This window comes from Ochotona princeps, chromosome 7, assembly GCF_030435755.1.
Source record: "Ochotona princeps isolate mOchPri1 chromosome 7, mOchPri1.hap1, whole genome shotgun sequence".
Taxonomy (NCBI): Eukaryota; Metazoa; Chordata; class Mammalia; order Lagomorpha; family Ochotonidae; genus Ochotona; species Ochotona princeps.
Genome location: NC_080838.1, coordinates 26,077,030 through 26,098,992, shown reverse-complemented (window position 1 = coordinate 26,098,992; position 21,963 = coordinate 26,077,030). Strand labels below are relative to the sequence as shown.

The following is a 21,963-nucleotide window of genomic DNA, read 5'->3' as shown; positions in this document are numbered from 1 at the left end:
ATTTGAGTCCTTGCTACTTCACTTCCAATCCAGCTCCCTGCTAATGTGTCTGGAAAAGCAGCAGAGGAAGGCTCATATCCTTGGGCCCCTATACCCAGTTGGGAGACCTGGAGAAATTATACCAGCCCAGCTCTTACTATTGTGGCTGTATGAGAAATGAACCAACAGATGCAAAATCTCTCTGTGTAAATCTGTCTTTCAAATAAAATTAACACACACACACATTTATATGTGTGTGTGTATATATATATATATATATATATATATATATATATATATACATCTTTGTGGCTTAGAGAAACATTAGTCAATTATAATTTGAATGTGAATATTCCAAATAAACTTTTAAAAAATAATTATACTATTTTTTTTAATTATTTATTATTTAACTTCAGTAATTACATTGTATTATGTGACACAGTTACATAGATACTTGGGTTCTCCCCACCCCTCCCCAAACCCTCCCACCATGGTGGATTCCTCCACCTTGTTGCATAACCACAGCTCAAGTTCAGTTGAGATTTCCCCATTGCAAGCGTATACCAAACATAGAGTCCAGTATCTTATTGTCCCGTCTAGTTCAACGGCTTCTTAGGTATACCCTCTCTGGTCTGAAGACAGAGCCAGCAGAGTATCATCCCAGTCAATTGAAAGCTCCAACATACCATCAGCAAAAATTTACATCATTATGGAATTAATTGACATAGTAATGAGTAACCAATATGTTAAAAGTAAATGCGAGTTCCCAGCCACCTTCTGTGACCACCTCACCTATACTTCAATTTTAGTTTATACACAACATATAACATTCAAAACATGACATGTTATACATAACATCATATCATCTTAAATCAAGGCAAACATGTGGTATTTAACCTTTTGGGATTGGCTCATTTCCCTTAGCATGATGGTTTCCAGTTTGGCCCATTTGGCCACAAAGAACTGCATTTTGTTTTTTTTAATAGCTGAGTAGTATTCCATGGAGTAGATGAACCATAGCTTTCTTATCCAATCCTCTGTTGATGGGCATTTTGGTTGTTTCCATGTTTTTGCAATTACTGATTGTGCTGCTATGAACATAGGAGTGCATGTTGGTTTCTCATAGAACAAGTGTTCTGGATATATTCCTAGGAGTGCTATTGCTGGATCATACGGTATGTTGAATTTGAGTTGTTTGAATATTCTCCATACTGATTTCCATAGAGGCTGTACCAGCCTGCAGCCCCACCAGCAGTGGAGTAGGGTTCCCTTTTCCCCGCAACCTCGCCAACAAGTGTCGCTGGTGCTTTTATTCATGTGGGCCAGTCTTACTGGCGTTAGGTGGTACCTCATTGATGTTTTAATTTGGATTTCCCTTATTGCCAGGGAACTTGAGCATTTTTTCATATGCTTATTTGCCATTTGGGTTTGTTCCTTTGTGAAGTGTTTGCCCATTTCCCGTGCCCATTTCTTGAGTGGCTTGTTTGTTTTGACATTTTGGTTGTTTTGTAGCTCTTTGTATATTCTGGAGATCAGCCCTCTATCACCTATGTCGTGTGCGAAGATCTTCTCCCATTCTGTGGGTTGCCTTTATACTTTGTTGATTGTTTCTCTAGCTGTACAGAAGCCTCTTAGTTTGATGAGGTCCCAATTGTTTATTTTGGTCTTAATTTCTACTGCATCTGGAGTCTTTTTTAGGAAGTGAGGGCCTACCCCTAAGTGTTCCAGTGTGTTTCCAACATTTTCTTCCAAAAGTTTGAAGGTTTCTGGATATAGGTTTAGATCTGTTATCCATTTAGATCTGATCTTAGTGTATGGTGAGAGATGTGGATCTATTTTTTTGTTTCTGCAGGCTATCAACCAGTTGTCCCAACAGCATTTATTGAACAGACCTTCCCATTTGCCTGGATTGTCGTTTGTCTTTTTGTCAAAGATTATTTGGCTGTATCTGTGTGGGTTTCTATTCTGCTCCATTGATCTTCCTCTCTATCTTTGTGCCAGTACCACGCTGTTTTGATAACCACTGCCCTATAGTATGTCCAGAGGTCCGGAACTGTGATTCCCCCTGCTAACTTCCTGTTCTTCAGGATAGTTCTAGCTATCCGTGGTTTTTTGTGCTTCCAGATGAACCTTTGGATCATTGTTTCCAGTTCCATGAAGAATGTTTTGGGCAATTTGATTGGGATTGTGTTGAATGTATATATTGCTTTTGGCAGTATAGACATTTTAATGATATTGATTTTACCTATCCAGGAGCATGGGATGTGATTATACTCTTTTAAAAAGAATTTCACTGGGTTGTGTTTTCTTTTGTAAATAGATTCCAATTTATTGTGCCTAAGGAATGGAACAGCAAATACAGACCTGTGTGCATTCATCTTGCTGGAACAGGAGATCATGTAAGACTTTATTGTTAATACCTCAATGTATCCATATTTTGATAATATGTTCTTCTTAACAGATGTGGTTGTTAGTCATGAAGTATCTTATCTTTTTTTTTTCCCTTAGCATTACTGGAGACGACGAACACTAATGGCCCGGCCTATGATTAAAGAAGCACGAATGGCTTCTTTGTTGTTAGAAAACCCTTATTATATCCTTTCGTGTTACCTATGGGCCCTTTTCTGTGGTTTATTTATCTTTGTATTCAGTCATCAAAAGAAATAATACATATACTTTTCCAAGTCAGTTAAATTTAATCATCAGTTTAAAAAATATTTAAGAATGAAAGATTATTTAATGCCTTTTTAAAACTAGCCCAAGAATTGTAGTCTAATGGAGATAAATTATGTTTTCATTTCATATGGAACTTATGCTGCATTTTGATAAGTGTAATCTTTATTATGAAGCAGACTTTTGAATGAAATGACAGTGTGAGGCTTAGAACAGTTCTTAACTTAATTTTAAAAATGGTGTCAGACCATTCACAAAAGAAGAAATGAAACTGATGCACAAATATAAAGAAATACTCATCATTGACGGAAACAGAAGAAATGTAAAGTTAGAACAACAATGACAAAAGAATTAAACAGACTGCAACACGGTACTGGTGAGGCTGCTATGAAATGGGTATGCTTATTACTGATGGCTGTGAAAATCAACTTATTGCAAAAGCATTTTAACTCAGTGTGTTTACCCTTGGAAGATCTGCATACCCAACAGAGGTTCTTATTCTGAGAATTTTTTTCTAAGGATAAAGAACTAAGAAGATTTATATAGCTCTAAATAATAGTAAAGCATTTATAGTAGGTTAATTGTTTACAGTAGAGAAGTGATTGTGTAAGTTGTTGTTCACAATATGGGGATTCTATGCAGTTGATTGTGTTGTGGTTATTGCTGTGACACTTTGTATTTATTTATTTATTTATTTTATTTTTAAATTTGTGATGATTTTTACATAGTTGATCAGGATGGAAAGAGTCAAGGATTAAGGGAAAGTGGGCGAGACCATTGTTTGCAAATTTTCTTTTTCTTCTCCTTTTACCTGAGGGGAAGGAATAGATAAGGGGAGAAGCCCAGCCTCCCAACCACCCCAGTACCCAGGGATGAGGAACAGCCACCTGACATCATCATATGGTCCTTCCTGTGGAGCATACTGCAAGGGTATTTCACTGTTAAGTACCTAGATTTCTCATTGATAAATGGGAATAATCTCCTTTAAGTTATATTTCATCCTGTCTGGAATAGTACTAGGTAAATAATAAGCATTCAGTAAGTTGTCAATTATGTTATTACTAAAAATTTACAATATATAAGAAGTGTTTGGTATAAAGGCAAGATGTAAGATTTTATTATAGGGCAGGGATATGCAAAAAAAAAAACCCCACTCTGAAAATATAAAATATAAAACAAGCTTCATGAGGACAAGTACTAGAAAGAAATACATCGAAGTGTTAGTGTGTTTGTTTACACAATGAAGTAGTTTTTCTTCTGTTAATGCTTGTCTATATTTTGTGAATTTTCAATAGTCATAGAAGTAGACAAATCAGTGAACTTCATTTTAAACTAAAGTTGAAGTTTGCACAATCCTTTGAAAATGTTGAAAACATTAACCTGGACACTTTTATTTATTTATTTATTTATTTATTTATTTATTATTTATTTTTACTTTATAAGGTTTTATTCCAGCAGGGTAGGAACAGGACAGTGTTGGTGGGAGAGTGAAGAGGAAAGACAGAAACTGGACGCTTTAAATGGGTGGATTGTGCTGTACATGTCTGTAACTCAAATGATTTTTTTAAAGTAATTAAGTTGGAAAACTTGAGCTTTTATAATCTACATGAGATAACTGGAAAGTAATTATTTCAGTATTGTATTATAATTGATTTTGCTTAAGTTAGTAAGCTTTGAGAGAAATGATACATTTAATTCTTTTAAAACTTTTCTCTTTGACCCACATTTTTAAATGGCTGCAGGAAACCCAAAGACCAAATGTAAGTATATTTTACCTTCATTGTTATTCCCAATTTCCATAGGCTATTATAATTTTTAGTAACCTTCAATTTCTAAATTTAAACATTCAGGTATTATGGAAATTTTTGCTGAAATTTTAATATTCCTTTTAGTTTAATTTCCTTTTTAAAATGTATTTGAAATAGATGCTATTCTTTATTCTTGTAATACATAGCATACAAAATCTCAAGATAAACTTTCTGATCTTTTAAAATGATGAACTTTGAAGGTAATTGTTTTAAACTTTTGTAATCTCTATTGTGTTTGATGTGGTTTATGTGGACATTGGGAACACAACAGTAACACAGGGTCCTCTCATCCAGCTCTTATTCATAGGGGAGAAAAAATTAAAGTGACTTCTGATGTTTATCACTACCAAAAAGTGACTGTTGGAAAGATTAGCCAAAGTGCTGGCAGTGGCAATAGAAGTTTTCATGGATTCAGAATCAAATTCACAAGTTGAAATAACACTTCATGAATTGGATGTAGTGGTGGGAACGTTATGCCTTGCATGTGTTAAATTTGTGATTTCTGTTATATCTGCAAGTAGAGAAAACAAGCAGAGAGAAAGTACTGAAAATGCAGATTTGAAAGTACATGTTCTGTACAGTCATGGCTTGAAAGAAATACAGGTTTAAGTATTGTGGGGTGCATACTATAGGTAATTGAGAATGACCCTGGATAGCTTTGAATGAATTCATGAAACATTGTGAAAAACTGAACTTTACAGTGAATAGTTCCAGAATTTCTACTCTGGAACCAAGTCCTAAACTCAGAATTATTTATGGCATTTTTGCCCTATCTGTATTTTAGTTAAAAACCAAAAATTAAGTTTATGAGGTATGAGAAAGTATAAAAGAAAGACGAATTGTGGCATCAATAGATATATATTGTAATTGAAATGCACTGTTTGCTGCTTGTATGACTTTGGCCTTTTTATGTACCAATTAATTTATAAAATGAGAGTACGGTATCATTCTTCCATATAGAATTAATGTTAGAATTATAATGTTCATAAGATAGTACTTGCTACCTACTCAAGAAATATAGTAATGGTCTCATGTGTTTAATTTTTAAGAAATAATCCTTGAAAATGTATATAGCAATGAAGTACTGGGTGCCACCATGTCCAGATGTGGGGATATAATGCAACATTCATTCCTACTTCTAGACAAAAAATGGATTCCCAATGAAACTGTTGGAAATGTGTAGACAATGTGATGCTGGACTGTCTGACATTGTACCAGCAGTGTCGGGGTACACTTAAATAAGAGAATGATGGAATGGTGATTCCTTATGAAGGACTATACCACTATAGTAAAATGGTGAAAATCTGTCAGGGGTGGGAATTTGGGGGGAAATCCCAGTCTATACGAAATTGTACCACATAATTCAAATTTCAAGATAAATTTTTTTTTAAAGATTTATTCATTTTATTACAGCCAGATATACAGAGAGGAGGAGAGACAGAGAGGAAGATCTTCCGTCCGATGATTCACTCCCCAAGTGAGCCACAACGGGCCAATGCGCGCCGATCCGATGCCAGGAACCTGGAACCTCCTCCGGGTCTCCCACGCGGGTGCAGGGTCCCAAAGCATTGGGCCGTCCTCAACTGCTTTCCCAGGCCACAAGCAGGGAGCTGGATGGGAAGTGGAGCTGCCGGGATTAGAACCGGCGCCCATATGGGATCCCGGGGCTTTCAAGGCGAGGACTTTAGCCACTAGGCCACGCCGCCGGGCCCGATAAAAAATTTTTTAAAATTAAAAAAAAAGAATCCTTAAGTAGGAAGTGGGTTGTAATTTGAGCACAACTAATATTTCTTTTTAAAAGTCATAAATCTACATACTGAAACACAGCTTCCAAAGCCTCGGCCCCGGCTCCGGCTGCAGCCCTTGAGACAGAAGCATCCTCCATGCACTCCAAGGGGAAACTCCTTCCCTCTGGTGGCCCAGATCCCACCGGGGTCCCACCAGGAACCCTTTCAGGAAGTCTTCTAGGATTTCCATACTGACTTTCAAGAGCTAATGGGTTCCTTAGGCTAGCAGTGTCTTTTGGTTGCTTGGTCCACCCTGTAACATTGTTTATTGACCCCTGCTCAGCCCTGAGCTGGGCTACTTCTGAGCTCTTGTGAACTCTTCCCCATATCTGTTCTTGTTAAGACCAATAAATGCTAGCACTGTTTAAAAAATAAATAAATAGGGCTCGGCAGCGTGGCCTAATGGCTAAGGTCCTCGCCTTGATCCCATATGGCCACTGGTTCTAATCCCAGCAGCTCCACTTCCTCTCTATCTCTCCTCCTCTCAGTACATCTGACTTTGTAATAAAAATAAAATAAATCTTTAAATAAATAAATAAATCTGTTTTCATCAATAGTGATTAAATAATTTGAGGCTAGGTATATAGTTATAATTTTCTGCATTAGATCCTCATGTCAAAACGTCTAAGTAAAAATGGAAGCTGAGGTTAATCTGAGAATTTAGGACTTCCTTTATACAAGAACAAAATAAACAGGGCAACTATGAATTCATTAATGAAAACTTTTTCTTAAGGCTAGGCAACAGAGAATAACTGGGTTCTTTTCTGAGGACATATGAGTGTGAGTGATTTTCTTATGCATAATAGTATGGTTTCTAGCCTTTTAGACTGAGAACATTTGAGAGGACTTGAGAAGAGACACACTTCACTGGGGCCTAAAATTCTTTTTTTTTCATTTTTGATTTTTATTGGAAAGTCAGCTATACCGAAAGGAGGACAGAGAGGAAGATCTTCCATCCAATGGTTCACTCCCCAAGTGAGTGCAACGGCTGGTGCTACGCCGATCCAAAGCCGGGAACCAAGAACCTCTTCCGGGTCTCCCATGCAGGTGCAGGGTCCTAAGGCTTTGGGCCGTAATGGACTGCTTTCCCAGGCCACAAGCAGGGAACTGGATGGGAAGCAGGGCCACCGGGATAAGAACCAGCACCCATATGGGATCCCGGGGCGTTCAAGGCGAGGACTTTAGCTTCTAGGCCACGGCGCCGGGCCCAGCCTAAGATTCTTGTTGTCATACTTGACATTATGGCAACTGCTGCTTCTCATGTAATTATTATGGGTAGGTATACAATAAAAAACCACTAGTAAGTGAATATTTGTATACTTTGACAAGGTTTCATCATGTAGCCAATTTTGGAAGTGTTTATACAAATTTCATTTTTGAAGAATAGGTTCTAATTTACACTAATAATAAAAACAATACTTTTTAATCAAGATGATTTCAGAATCTAAAAGTATGTATTAAAGTACCTGTAAGGAAATGTACTTCCATGCAATTTTCAATTTTAAAACATAACAGAAGGGCCCGGAGCGATAGCATAGTAGTTAAAGTCCTTGCCTTGCATGCGCCGGGATCCCATATAGGTGCCGGTTCTAATCCCGGTGGCCCTGCTTCCCATCCAGCTCCCTGCTTGTGGCCTGGGAAAGCAGTCAAGGATGGCCCAAAGCCTTGGGACTCTGCACCCGTGTGGGAGACCGAGAAAGAAGTTCCTGGCTCTTGGCTTCGAATTGGCTAAGCTCTAGCCGTTGCAGCTGCTTGGGGAGTGAACCATTGGATGGAAGATCTTCCTCTCTGTCTCTCCTCCTCTCTGTATATCCTCCTTTCCAATAAAACAAAACAAAACAAAAAACAAAGCTTTAAAAAAAAAAAGCAGGAAATTGCACTGTAATTGCTCCTGTAAGTTAGTTAAAATATGCTATTTATAAAAATTTGTATTTCTTATTTGTTATTGCATAAACTGTGTATTTTGTGACAATAAGCAATACATTTAAAATTTCAGTAATGGATGAGCCTACTGTTCAGCTGAATTCTTACGACTTTTTAGAAAATTTTATGGTTTAAATTCTGTTAGTAAGACAAACGTAAACTTGTTTTTTCTTTACCAGCAGTGATAATTTTACTAAAAATTGTCAATATTAAAATATTTCACATAAATTCTTAAACATTATGTATACTAGCATGTTTATAAAGTAATCTTCAAAATAGTCACTGAACTAATTGAAATTCAATAAAGATTATAACAGGCACTTTGTTTTTAAGTTTTGTGTGACAGATACGTAGAACAGGGCTGGCAGCATTCTAATTCTGTTAATGTGTTGCATTGTTGTACTTAGCTGTATGGTCTTTTAAGATAAAACCATGTTTGCCTGTTGTAAATTCTTATTAAAAAGCATACATGTCTGAAATAAGTCATTTTTGTTTTGTTTCGTGAGGCTAGAAGATCCAGCTTAAAAAACGTATCTGATCTTTTTGTGATGGGAGGCGCTCTTGTTTTAGAATCTGCAGCTCTCTTGCACTGGCTGGAGAGAGAAGGTTATGGACCTCTAGGAATGACCGGAATATCCATGGGAGGACATGTAAGCCTTTTCGTTTCAACTTATATTTAATTATGATTATGGGAACAAGTTCTACAGAATCTGTATGTATTTGTTTTTTTAAGGTGTATTTTTATTTGAAAAGCAGATTTGAGAGGGAGAAACACAGAGATCTTAGATTCACTGGTTCAGTCCCCAAGGGACCACAACAACCTGAGCTAAACCAATCTGAAGCCAGGAGTCAGATTCATCCGGATCTCCCATTGAGCGCAGGACCCCAAAGACCTGGGTCATCCTTCACTGCCTTCCTAGCACATCAGCAAGGAGTTGCATCAGCGGTGAAGCAGCTGGAACGTGAACTGCCACCCGTATGGGATGCTTGTAGTGCAGTCCCAGGGTTGGTTTCCCCCCCCCCCTTTTTTTTTGTTTTTGTTTTTGTTTTTTGCTTGTTTTTTTTTTAAAGATTTATTCATTTTATTACAGCCAGCTATACACAGAGGAGGAGAGACAGAGAGGAAGATCTTCCGTCCGATGATTCACTCCCCAAGTGAGCCACAACGGCCGGTGCTGCACCAATCCAAAGCCGGGAACCAGGAATTTCTCCGGGTCTCCCACTTGGGTGCAGGGTCCCAAGGCTTTGGGCCATCCTCAACTGCTTTCCCAGGCCACAAGCAGGGAGCTGGATGGGAAGTGGAGCTGCCGGGATTAGAACCGGCGCCCATATGGGATCCCGGGGCTTTCAAGGCGAGGACTTTAGCCACTAGGCCACGCCGCCGGGCCCTTTTTTTTGCTTGTTTTTTGTTTTTAAGATTTATTTGAAAGAGTTACAGAGAAGAAAAGTCAGAGATCTTCTGCCACTGTTAGACTGCAGGGATGGCCACAATGCCAGGGCTGGTCAGGCTGAAGCCAGCAATTTCACCCTGCTCTCCCATGTGGGTGGCAGGGCTGTCTTCTGATGCTTTTCCCAGGCCAAAAACAAGAGGCTGGCTCAGAAGTGGAGCAAGTTTGGAATCTTTCCTACTGTCACTAATATATTTTTTTTAAAGATTTATTCATTTTATTACAGCCAGCTATACACAGAGGAGGAGAGACATAGAGGAAGATCTTCCGTCCAATGATTCACTCCCCAAATGAGCCGCAACGGGCCGATGCGCGCCGATCAGAAGCCGGGAACCTGGAACCTCTTCCGAGTCTCCCACGCGGGTGCAGGGTCCCAATGCATTGGACTGTCCTCGACTGCCTTCCCAGGCCACAAGCAGGGAGCTGGATGGGAAGTGGAGCTGCCAGGATTAGAACCAGCGCCCATATGGGATCCCGGGGCTTTCAAGGCGAGGACTTTAGCCGCTAGGCCACGCCGCCGTGCCCTACTGTCACTAATATTAAAAATAATTCTGTACCTAAAGTTAATTTAGGAGATAACCAGAGAGGCTGGCATTGTGGCATAATGTTCAGCGTTGCCGTCTATAATGCCAGTCAGTATCCTTTAGGGATGACAGTTTCAGCTTGACTGGTCCACTTGTACCCTGCTTCCTGCTAGTAGCCTGTGAAAAGCATTGGAAGATGCCTCAAGGCTTGGGCCCCTGCATCCACATGGGACACCAGAATGAAGCTCTTGGCTTCAGTTTGATCCAGCCATGGCTAAGGTTGCCATCTGTGGAGTAAGCCAATGGATACATGACTTTGGTCTTTCCTTTGCTCTGTGTAACTCTGACTTCCAAATAAATAAGGATTTGTCTTAAGAAACAGGGCCAGCGCCAAGGTTTACTGGCTAAATCCTCAACTTGCAATCGCCAGGATGCCATATGGGCACCTATCCATATCCTAGGTGCTCCACTTCCCGTCCAGCTCCACTTGTGGGCTAGGAAAGCAATTGAGAATGGCCCAAAGCCTAGGGACCCTGCACCTAAGTGGGAGACTTGGAAGAAGCTCCTGGCTTCAGATCAGCTCAGCTCTGTCTGCTGCAGTCACTTGGGAGTGAACCAGCAGCCTGAAGAGCTTTCTGTCTCTTCTCTTTCTATTTCTGCCTTTCTAATAGAAATAAATACGTATTAAAAAAAAAAAAAAAAAAAGGAAAGAACAAAACAGGGACAGCATCATGGCCCAGTAGGTTAATGGCCTGGGAAATCAGCAGAAGATGCCCCAAATGCTTGGGCTCCTGCACCCACGTAGGACAACCAAATAGAGCTCCTGACTTTGGATTAGGCCTGGTCCAACCTTTTAGCCATTTGGGGAGTGAGCCAGTGGATAGAAGAACTCTGTCTTTCTCTCTCTTTCTATCTATAGATTTCAAGTAAATAAATAAATCTTAAGAAAAAAGATGATTATATAATTTTGCTTACTTTTGCTACTGAATTGGTAAAGATAGCTGAATTGGGGGCCTGGCGCAATGACGTAGCAGTTAATGTCCTCGCCTTGAGCACATCAGGATTCCACATGGGCGCCAGTTCTAATCCTCGCGGCCCATCTTCCCGTCCAGCTCCTTGCTTTTGGACTGGGAAGACAGTCGAGGACGGCCTTGGGACTCTGCGCCCCAGTGGGAGACCCAAAAAAGGCTCCTTCGTTCAGACTGACTAAGTTCCAGCCATTGCAGCCGCTTGGGGAGTGAACCATCTGACGGAAGATCTTCCTCTCTGTCTCTCCTCCTCTCTGTATATCTGCCTTTCCACTAAAAATAATTCTTTAAAAAGAAAAAATAAGATAGCTGAATTGGATGATGACTTTAATATTCTTTTAATATTTATTTATTTATTTTTACTGGAAATTCGGATTTATAAAGAGGTGGAGAGACAGGGAGGAAAATCTTCCACCTGTTTATTCCCCAGGTGGCCATAGCAGTTGAAGTAAAGCCAATCCGAAGCTAGGAGCCAGAAACTTATTCCGGGTCCCCCACACAGGTGCAGAATCCTAAGGCTTTAGGCCGTCCTCAACTGCTTTCTCAGGCTGCAAGCAGGGAGCTGGATGGAAAGTAAAGTAGTGGGGACACAAACTGGAGCCCATATGGGATGTGGGCACATGCAATGTGAGTACCTTAGCCACTACGTTACCTCACCAAGTCCTAAGACTATTTTTTTTTTAAAGATTTATTTATTTTATTACAGCCAGATATACAGAGAGGAGGAGAGACAGAGAGGAAGATCTTCCATCCGATGATTCACTCCCCAAGTGAGCCACAACGGGCCAATGCGCGCCGATCCGATGCCGGGAACCAGGAACCTCCTCCGGATCTCCCATGCGGGTGCAGTGTCCCAATGCATTGGGCCGTCCTCAACTGCTTTCCAAGGCACAAGCAGGGAGCTGGATGGGAAGTGGAGCTGCCGGGACTAGAACCAGCGCCCGTATGGGATCCCGGGGTGTTCAAGGCGAGGACTTTAGCCGCTAGGCCACGCCGCCGGGCCCCCTAAGACTATTTTTAAAGCATTTATTTGTAAGACCCCCATTTGGGATTGCAGTAGCATTGCAGGTGGTGAAACAGCCATTTCATGAAGCCTGCTCTGATTCCTCTAGCCAGAATTTTTTCTCTTGTACAAACCTATATTACATAATTTGTATGTGTTGTATAATATTCTCTGTATTCCACCAGTTTCCTGATAACCTCAGACTATTCCGAAAGTCTGAGGTTTCATAGTTACGATTTTGCTGTCTGTGATCATGCCACATAAGTAAATCAGTGGCTGAGCCCACTGTCCACTGTCTTCATGTCAGTACATTTGCTGCATATCTACACAGTAGGAAGTAGCTTTCAGTGAAAGATCTTGAAGTTGCCGAATTTCTTTTTAAGATTTACTTATTTTTTTTTGTTGTTGTTGGAAAGGCAGATTGACAGAGAGGAGATACACAAAGATTTTTTGCCCACTGGATTACTCCTCAAGTGGACACAGTGGCCAGAGCTGAGCTGATCAAAAGCGAGGAGCCAGGAACTTCTCTCCAGGTCTCCCATGCAGGCGCAGGGTCCCTAGGGTTTGGGCTGTCCTCGACTGCTTTGCCAGATCACAGGCAGGGAGCCTGATGGGAAGTGGAACAACAGGGACATGAACAGGTGCCTGTATGGGATCCTGGAGCTTGCAAGGCAAGGATTTACCACTGAGCCATAGCACCCTACCCAATTACCTTAATTTTTTCTATTATACTTCATGCTTTCTAATGGAGAAGTTGCATGTTATTGCATTTATGATTTGGGACATTTAACAAGGCCATTTTTAATTTTAGTGAATGGAAATTTTCATGAAAAGTTCTAATAAACTGCTTTGTTATATTACAGATGGCCTCCTTAGCTGTATCCAACTGGCCTAAGCCCATGCCTTTAATTCCCTGTCTGTCTTGGTCCACAGCATCTGGGGTCTTCACTACGGTAATTTAATTGCAGTTAATATTTACTTATTTATTTGCAAATTTTTATTTGTTTACTTGAAAATATACAGAGACATCTGTTGGTTCATCCCGAAAGAACATAAAATAGTCAGAATTGGGTCCAGGTTGGAGACAGGAAGGAACTTCTGGGTTTTCTCTGTGGTTATCAGGCACTCGCTTCCTTGAGCCATCATCTGCTCTCCCCGAGCGTGTGCACTAGCAGAGCCAGGGCTTCAACCCAGGCCGTAATGGCTGTGCCAAATGCCTGTCCTTGTCATTACCATTTAAACAGCCAGTTAGGAATATAATTAAAAGTAGGTGTTTGGCAGTCTCTGTAACTGCATCCAGGTTTGATAATTCATCAGAAGGAACCACAGTACTCGACACAAAGTCCTAATCACCCTTAAGACTATTGAAAGGGTAAAACACAAAATCATCAGAGTTGGCAAAGCATCTAAGTTGAAGTCTTGAGGAGGGCAGGCTTCACTCTGGAAGAGCCCTCTCCTCGTGGGGTTTTACGGTCTGTGCTTACCTGTTTAAGTTGTGCTAGCATGTGCAAAGTGTTGGATGTCAGTGAAGCTGGCATGATAGTGTGATTTGAATGAACTCAATTAAGTTTATTATTTTAGGGTGTGTTGAGTAAATCCATTAATTGGAGAGAGCTGGAAAAGCAGTATTATACACAAACCGTTTATGAAGAAGAAATTATTCACATGCTTGAATACTGTGGAGTAAGTATTTTAATTTCCATAGAGCATGAGGTAGAAAGGTTTTTTGGTTAATGATTCACCTTGGGTTTTTTTGTTTTGTTTTTTTAGTTATTTTGTCAGCTAGCAAGGTTGATTAATTTTATTGATTTTTATTGGAAAGTCAGATATATAGACAGGAAGGTCTCCCATCTGATGATTCACTCCCCAAGTAGCCACAACAGCCGGAGCTGAACTGATCCAAAGCCCAGAGCCTCTTCTGGGTCTCCCACGCAGGTGCAGGGTCCCACGGCTTTGGTCCATCCTTGACTGCTTTCCCAGCCACAAGCAGAGAGCTAGATGGGAATGGGACTTCTAGGATGAGAACTGGTGCCCATATGGGATCCTGGCACGTGCAAGGCAAGGACCTTAGCCACAAGGTAACTGTGCTGGACCCATCTTGTTTTTTTAAAGAAGATTTTGCTTATTTGAAAGACAAGAATTTACAGAGAAAGGGAGTAACAGAGAGAAAAGAAGAAAGGAGATCTTCCAACCACTGGTTCAGCGCCCAAATGGCCGAAATGACTGGAGCTAGACCAGTTCAAAGCCAGGTGCCTAGAGCTTTCTCTGGGTCTCCTGAGAGGGTACAAGAATGTGAGCATTCCTCCACTGCTTTTTCAGGTCATTAGGAGAGAATTAGATCAGAAGTAGAACAGCCAGACTTGAACCAGCACCCATAAGGGATGCCAGCATTCCAGGCTGTAGCTTAACCTGAAACACCAACGAATCCACCCCATTTTGTTTTCTTTAGGATGTATTCCTTATAGAATTCTGGCTAGGTATTTCTCACAATTCTCTCTGTGTAACTCTGCCTTTCCAATAAAATAAATAAATGAATTGAAAGCTGCATCTACAGGCTTGAAAAAACTCAAGGTTTGAATTTCTTAACAATGCTAAAGGAGGTATATAATGTCTAGGGGTGCGTGTGTGTGTGTGAGAGAGAGACAGAGATACAGCTTCCCCTGATGCTTGCTATCTATACCTGTTAGTTCACTGAGGGCTACAGAATGCTGATATCATAATTGTACAGTTTTTTTATTTATTCTGTATTCTTATAGAAATAATTTCTTCTCTGTTAGTTACCTAATAGTACATCAAGGAAGGGCTTCGTTTTACTGTGCTACAACACCTACCTTCTGATAATTTTTAATTCTTAATTCGACCCGAGAAAGGGATAGAGGGTAGAGACCTCTTGTGCTTGAATTTACATTATGGCCGGGATACTTGCATAAGTTCTAAGGTTTAGGCAGATCATGCATTTCAAAAATTTTGCAGTAAAATATGGTGTAAAGACTGAGCGATACTTTTTACTATTTAGTAGAAAGCATTCAGTAATAAAAGTATGAATCATTTATCTTAATCATCAGCTAGATTTTGACATCTCTGTTGTTTTTTTAAAAAGCATGGTAAATATATACACATACAAAGTACTATTCTAAATGTTTTAGAAGCACATAGACAGATTTAGAACCTTTACAGTGTTGTTCTCCATCACTGCTGTCCATCTCCAGAATTTTTCCATCTTCTGATACTGAACTGTATGTATTGAATAATGATTGATTCTCTTCCCCTACACCCTGGCAACCAATGTGTTGTGGTTTTTTGGATGTATATGTTTGGCTACCATAGGGACCACTTACAAGTAAATCGTAACATTATTTGTCCTTTTTTTTGGCCTGTTTTTTCATGTAACAGTCTCTTAATATTCTGATCTGTGTGTTAACCTATCAGGATTTCATTCCTTTTTCTATAAACTGAAAATTATTCCATTGAATATTTTTTACTATAGTCTATTTATTTAGACATTTGTTTTCACTTTGCTTTAGCAAGCTTGTTAGTTAAAACCTCATATTAAATGTTTTATTTTCTTTCATTCATTCAGACAGATTCTTTCAAAATGGGACAAGAGTTTGTGAAACAATTCTCTAGCAGTGCTGACAAACTAACTAACCTTAATCCAGTTTCCAGAACCTTAAGTATAGATATGACAGATCAACTTGTGTCCCCACAACCTGCTGAGTGCCATAATCCTAGTAAAACATCTGTCAGTGCCACATCAAAAGGACTCTTGGTGCAAGACACCTCTAAGTTGGAGTGCTTCAGTCCAGCTCCCTCAACCAACAAAAGTAGTTACGCAAGTTGTAACCCTCAGTCATACCACCTACTCAGTAAAGAACAAAGAAGAAACAATCTTCAGAAAGAATCTTTAATATTTATGAAAGGAGTCATGGATGAATGTACTCATGTTGCAAATTTCTCAGGTATTAAGATTTATATGAAATTTATAATATTGTATGTCAGTAGTTGCAAAATATTTTTAAATGCTTTATAAGGTAAATACATTTTTGGGGAAAATCTGTTCATTTATTTAAAAGTCAAAGAGAGAAAACAAGCTCCCATCACCTGGTTCTTTCCCTAAATGGCCACAATGCCAGGGGTTGGCCCAGGACAAATCCGGGAACCACCCACTTCTTCTTGGACTCCCATTGTGGGTGCAGCAGCTCAAGCCCTTAGAACAGCCTCCACTGCTTTGCTAGGCACGTTAGAAGGGAACTGGATTTGAAGTGGAGTGGCCAGGACTCAAACCAGGGCCCGTATGGGATACTGGTTCTGCAGATGATAGCTTGTCCTTATGCACCGCAACACTGGCCCCAGTGTATGTTTTGCTGGCCCATATCCTCCAAGATAAGTTGGATTCTTTGAATGTTTCTTATTTTATACATGAAATTCTAAGTCCTTCTTAGTCCTTTAAAAGCACATTGGATTTTGTGTCTTTTTTAGAATATTTATCTCATTATATTTTATAGTTGATTTCTAATTTACAGAGTTTACATTTGACATGTTTATTACATTGTGTGGTTTGTCTTATTATGTAATACAATTAAGTTTATATAGAATCTTAACTTCTTTTTTAATGTATTCTACATTTTAAAAAAATCCTATACCTAGTTCCAGTTGACCCAAGCCTCATTATAGTGGTACAAGCCAAAGAAGATGCATATATTCCACGAACAGGAGTCCGAAGTCTGCAAGAAATTTGGCCTGGTTGTGAAATCCGATATTTAAATGGGGGTCATATTAGTGCTTATCTTTTTAAACAAGGACTCTTCAGGTAAGATGATTTTCACATGTCTGTCTGTATTGTTGGGGCTTCTTATTTTTTTGAAAAATTTACTAACATATAATACCTGTACATTTTTAATGCAGTATAGTGCAATATTTCAATGTGTATACACCATAAACCAAACTATTGGAGCTACATTTGAATAAACTACATGGATAGCAGGGACCCAAGTACTTGGGCCATAGTTCACTGTCTTCCCAAGTACTTTAGTAGGAGCCGAAAGTAGCTGGAACTCAAAACAGTAATCTGACATAGGATGCAGGTGTCACAAAAGGCAGATTAATTGGCTGTGTCACAGTGCCCACTCTAGAATTATATATATATTTTTAAAAGATTTATTAATTATTACAAAGTCAGATATACAGAGAGGAGGAGAGACAGAGAGGAAGATCTTCCATCCGATGATTCACTCCCCAAGTGAGCCGCAATGGGCCAGTGCGCGCCGATCTGATGCCGGGAACCAGGAACCTCTTCCAGGTCTCCCACACGGGTGCAGAGTCCCAAAACATTGGGCTGTCCTCGACTGCATTCCCAGGCCACAAGTTGGGAGCTGGATGGGAAGTGGAGCTGCCGGGATTAGAACCGGCGCCCATATGGGATTCTGGGGCGTTCAAGGCAAGGACTTTAGCTGCTAGACCACCGTGCCGGGCCCAATATATATATTTTTTTTAAGATTCATTTTATTTTTATTGCAAAGGCAGATATATAGAGAGGAGGAGAGACAGAGAGGAAAATCTTCCCAAGCGGCTACATTGGCCGGAGCTGAGCCATTCCAAAGCCAGGAGCCTGGAGCCTCTTCCGGGTCTCCCATTTAGGTGTAGGAACCCAAGGCTTTGGGCCATTCTCAACTGCTTCCCTAGGCCACAAGTAGGGAGCTGGGTGGGAAGTGGAGCAGCTGGGATACAAACCAACCGGCACCCAAATGGAATACTGGTGTATGCAATGTGAGGACTTCAGCTACTAGGCTACTGCACTGGGCCTGGACTGTTCCACTTTTGATCCAGCTCTCTGCTAATGGCTTAGAAAAGCAGCAGAGGATGGCTTAAGTACTTGGATCCCTGCACCCATGTGGGAGACAGACTCCCCTTTAGGTACCCATCCTTTTCTTTTCTTTTTTTTTTTTTTAAAGATTTATTTTTATTATAAAGTCAGACATACAGAGAGGAGGAGAGACAGAGAGGAAGATCTTCCGTCCGGTAATTCACTCCTAAAGTGACCGCAGCGGGCCGGTGCTGCACCGATCTGAAGCCGGAAACCAGGAACCTCCTCCAGGTCTCCCATGTGGGTGCAGGGTCCCATGACTTTGGGCCGTCCTCGACTGCTTTCCCAGGCCACAAGCAGGGAGCTGGATGGGAAGTGGAGCTGCCGGGATTAGAACCGGTGCCCATATGGGATCCCGGGGCGTTCAAGGTGAGGACTCTAGCCACTAGACCACGCTGCCAGGCCCAGGTACCCATCCTTTTCATACCTGTTTAGAGAGGAGGTTATGTTTCAAGCCATAGATTACTTTGTAGTTTGGTTTTCTTTTTAAATTTTTTTTTCAGTGTACAAAGCAAGATTTACTTAAAAGAGAGTGAAAGAAAGGTCACATGCCATAGTGACAAAAGCGGGCTGTAAGGCAGGAAAGACCAGTTCTTTTTAATTTTTATATAAATTATACCAGTTATATATTTGAGAGAGAGAAGGGGGGATTGAGAGAGAGAAAAGAAGCTCCAGCCATTCATTGCTTCACTCCCCAAATGTCTGAAGCAGCTGGTGCTTGGTCTGGAATTGCCACCTGGATCTCCCACAAGGGTGGCAGGAATCCAATTACTTGAGCCTTCACCTCTGCCTTCTAAGGTTTGCATTGGCAGGAAGTTGAAGTAGAGCTGGACCTGGAAGTTGAACTAGGAACTCTAATGTGAGATGCCAGTGTCTTTAACCACTAGACTAAATGCTTGCTTCCAGAGGAAGGGTGTTGTATTTCCTACGTTTTTGCTAATTCCTTGTAGTTTTTCATATTCAATTTTAGGCAAGCCATCTATGATGCATTTGAGCGCTTCCTTCATAAATATGCTAACTAATTGGATCACTGTGTGTAATCAGCGTAGCCATCATGTTTCTTACAAAAGAACTTCGATCCTGTGATGATGTGAAGAGCAAGAAACAACATTGATACCTGTCAACTTAGTGTGCAGTCAACTGTAAAATATAGTTGAACAATTTAGAAACAGTATTTCAATTAAATAGCATTGAAGTATTTTTGTTATTATTTGTGGGAATCCCATATACTCAAAAGCTAATTTGTTGCTATTTATAAAGTCTATAATATTTATAATTATGAATAATTTATTCAGTTAAAATACGTTTGTTCATAGAACCTTTTGTTTTTTAATAGAATTGTTAAATTAGATAAGATTATAATAAATCAGCCTGTACTGTGAAGTTTTATATAACATTTCAGCTATTGGCCCATTTTGGGAAGCATACTTATTTCATTTTTGGAAGCATGATGAAGTGAAAATCTTGTTTTCAGCTTTAATTTTCTATCATGAATTTATACTTAAGTATGAAATCAGTGTTAATTTGTAATTCTAAAAACTCTGAATTGCCTGGTAACTAATTTTAGCAATTAAAGTGAGTGTTGAAATGCAGATAAGATCCATTAGACTTCACTAGATTTTAAAATTTTAAGAAAAGTATATATTTTTAAAATGTCAGGCATATTTCCCTTAAGAAGTTTCAATTCATGGAAAATGGAAATAATCGAAGACTTATATGTTAATTCATATATGTGATCATTTTATTATAAATAGCACTTTTTAGTGTACTAAGTATATGCTTTATTTTCACCCAATTAAGTAGTTTTGACTTTTTTTTTTTAAGATTTATGTATTTTTATTACAAAGTCAGATATACAGAGAGGAGGAGAGACAGAGAGGAAGATCTTCCGTCCGATGATTCACTCCCCAAGTGAGCCGCAACGGTCAGTTCTGTGCCGATCCGATGCCGGGAACCAGGAACCTCTTCCAGGTCTCCCACACACATGCAGTGTCCCAAGTCCTTGGACCGTCCTTGACTGCTTTCCCAGGCCACAAGCAGGGAGCTGGATGGGAAGTGGAGCTGCCGGGATTAGAACCAGCGCCCATATGGGATCCCGGTGCGTTCAAGGCGAGGACTTTAGCCACTAGGCCACGCTGCCGGGCCCAGTTTTGGCTTTTTAATTTCAGAATTTGAAGGCCATTTATGAAATTGATTGGACCCATATAAACTTCACTTTTCAGAAAAGATCTAAGTTTTATGTAGCAACCAGTTTTCGAAAATGGAAGATTATATGGCTAGATTTGGTGCTTTCTTCACCAGCAAAAAAAGTGTTAAAGGAAAAAAAAAAATTGGGGGGTGTTGTGAAAGTTTGTAGTAGGTACATTTAGTTTTGTTTGACATCTGTGTTGTCAAACAATGTATTCTTGGTCTGGTAAGAATATTTGAATTATAATGTGCCTTTGCAGCCTTTTTAAAGATTTTTGTCACTCCACTGCTTCTCTGCCATCTTCATTTTCTACAACTATTTAAATATTATTTATCACATGAATGTGATAATATAATGTCATTGATAGCAAACAAGTAACTAATCAAGCTGCCTAAGTATAGCTGATTGAACTGTAGCAATATTACATGTTCAGATCATAAATTTTAGTTTCAACTGGAAGTGTGAAGTCTACTAAGTTTCTTCTACATAGCAGTGTAGAAAGTGTGTCAGCCAAGTTGCAACAAGTTTCTTACATGTGCATATAGCTAGGTACATGATTGGATGCTTTCTGAACTATGGCTTTAGTAAACTCAACCTTTTATTATTATTCACATAAACATATCTTGTGAATCAATAACTACTGTGATATTTGAATTCCCATTCTGTAAAATAATGAGATTTCAACCTAGTTTTAATTAAGACATGAAGATGTCCTGGGTTTGTGTCAGAGGTTCTTCCATTTCTCTGGTCTTTGGCCTCGATTGAGGGTTACATCCTTGGTCCTCCTGGTTCTCCGGCTTCGAGCTTGGACGGAGTTAACATTTCCAGCTTCTTTGATTCTCCAGCCTCCATAATCACAGTAGACAGTTTACATAACAAACGCCCTCTTCTCTTTCTGCCTGTGTCTATCTAATTGAAGAATGCTAATGGATCACTTTCAACAAGAATTCATGCAAGGTCCTAAGACAGACAGACAGGGCTTACAATGTAAGTGTTTTGATTGACTGAGCAACTGTAGAATCTGTTTTTTTGACCCCCAGGTCTGCAGTAGAAGTACAATAAACAAATTACTTGGAAAAAAAAAATGTACTTCCTAGCTACATATTTCAGCTATAATTAAATCCAAGTGCAAAATGCTTTTCTTAAAGACCTTTTAAATCTGTTCCCCAGAACAGTGGCTTAAGAATTCTCAAATGCACACACACACACATTCACGCTCTATTATCCTTTGGTTTCCATGGAGGATTGTTTCCCATACATATCCTAGACAGCAAAATCTGTAGCTGCTCAGTTCCCATGGATAACATGGCCTGGTATCTGCATGTAACCTATCATCCTCCTGTAGGTTTTAAATCATCTCTAGATTACCACAATACTTAATGCAATGTAAATGCTATGTAAATAGTTGTTATACTGTTGCTTTAATAATAAGAACAAAAAATGTCTGCACACATTCAGTGCAGATGCATTTCTTCTTCCTGAATATTTTTACTTGCAGTTGCCAAATCAGAGGGTGTGGAACCTACTGATGCTGAGAGCCAGCTGTGCATAAATGTATCTTCAAAGAAGTTCCCTCTGCCATTCTGAGGATTTGATACATAAGATGTTAGAAGTTCACTTAGGCCAGAGTTACAAGCTGGTAGTCGCAAGCCACTCTGGCCCACAGTTGTTTTGTCATACATAATGCTTACAAAGATTTTGAATTTGAAGTTTTTAAGTTGGGCATGTATTCCCAGGTT

At 39.8% G+C, this 21,963-nt stretch overlaps 1 protein-coding gene across 4 annotated transcripts in view; it reads left to right on the top strand.

Moving 5' to 3' along the window:
• Positions 1 to 19,858, top strand: part of ABHD18 (abhydrolase domain containing 18) — a 49,969-nt gene extending 30,111 nt beyond the window's left edge. For 2 of the 4 annotated variants that reach the window (XM_058666866.1, XM_058666865.1), the window contains 9 exons: positions 2,300 to 2,378; positions 2,488 to 2,574; positions 4,387 to 4,412; positions 8,682 to 8,820; positions 13,037 to 13,126; positions 13,755 to 13,856; positions 15,754 to 16,132; positions 16,821 to 16,983; positions 19,007 to 19,858. In XM_058666866.1, coding sequence (XP_058522849.1) covers positions 2,300 to 2,378; positions 2,488 to 2,574; positions 4,387 to 4,412; positions 8,682 to 8,820; positions 13,037 to 13,126; positions 13,755 to 13,856; positions 15,754 to 16,132; positions 16,821 to 16,983; positions 19,007 to 19,058 — 1,117 coding nt within the window. In that variant the 3' untranslated portion in view covers positions 19,059 to 19,858. Of the gene's footprint in view, positions 1 to 2,299; positions 2,379 to 2,487; positions 2,575 to 3,335; positions 3,583 to 4,386; positions 4,413 to 8,676; positions 8,821 to 13,036; positions 13,127 to 13,754; positions 13,857 to 15,753; positions 16,133 to 16,820; positions 16,984 to 19,006 lie in introns of those variants that run through there. The other 2 variants (XM_058666867.1, XM_058666868.1) reach the window with 2 other exon arrangements.
• Positions 19,859 to 21,963: the final 2,105 nt, after the last annotated feature.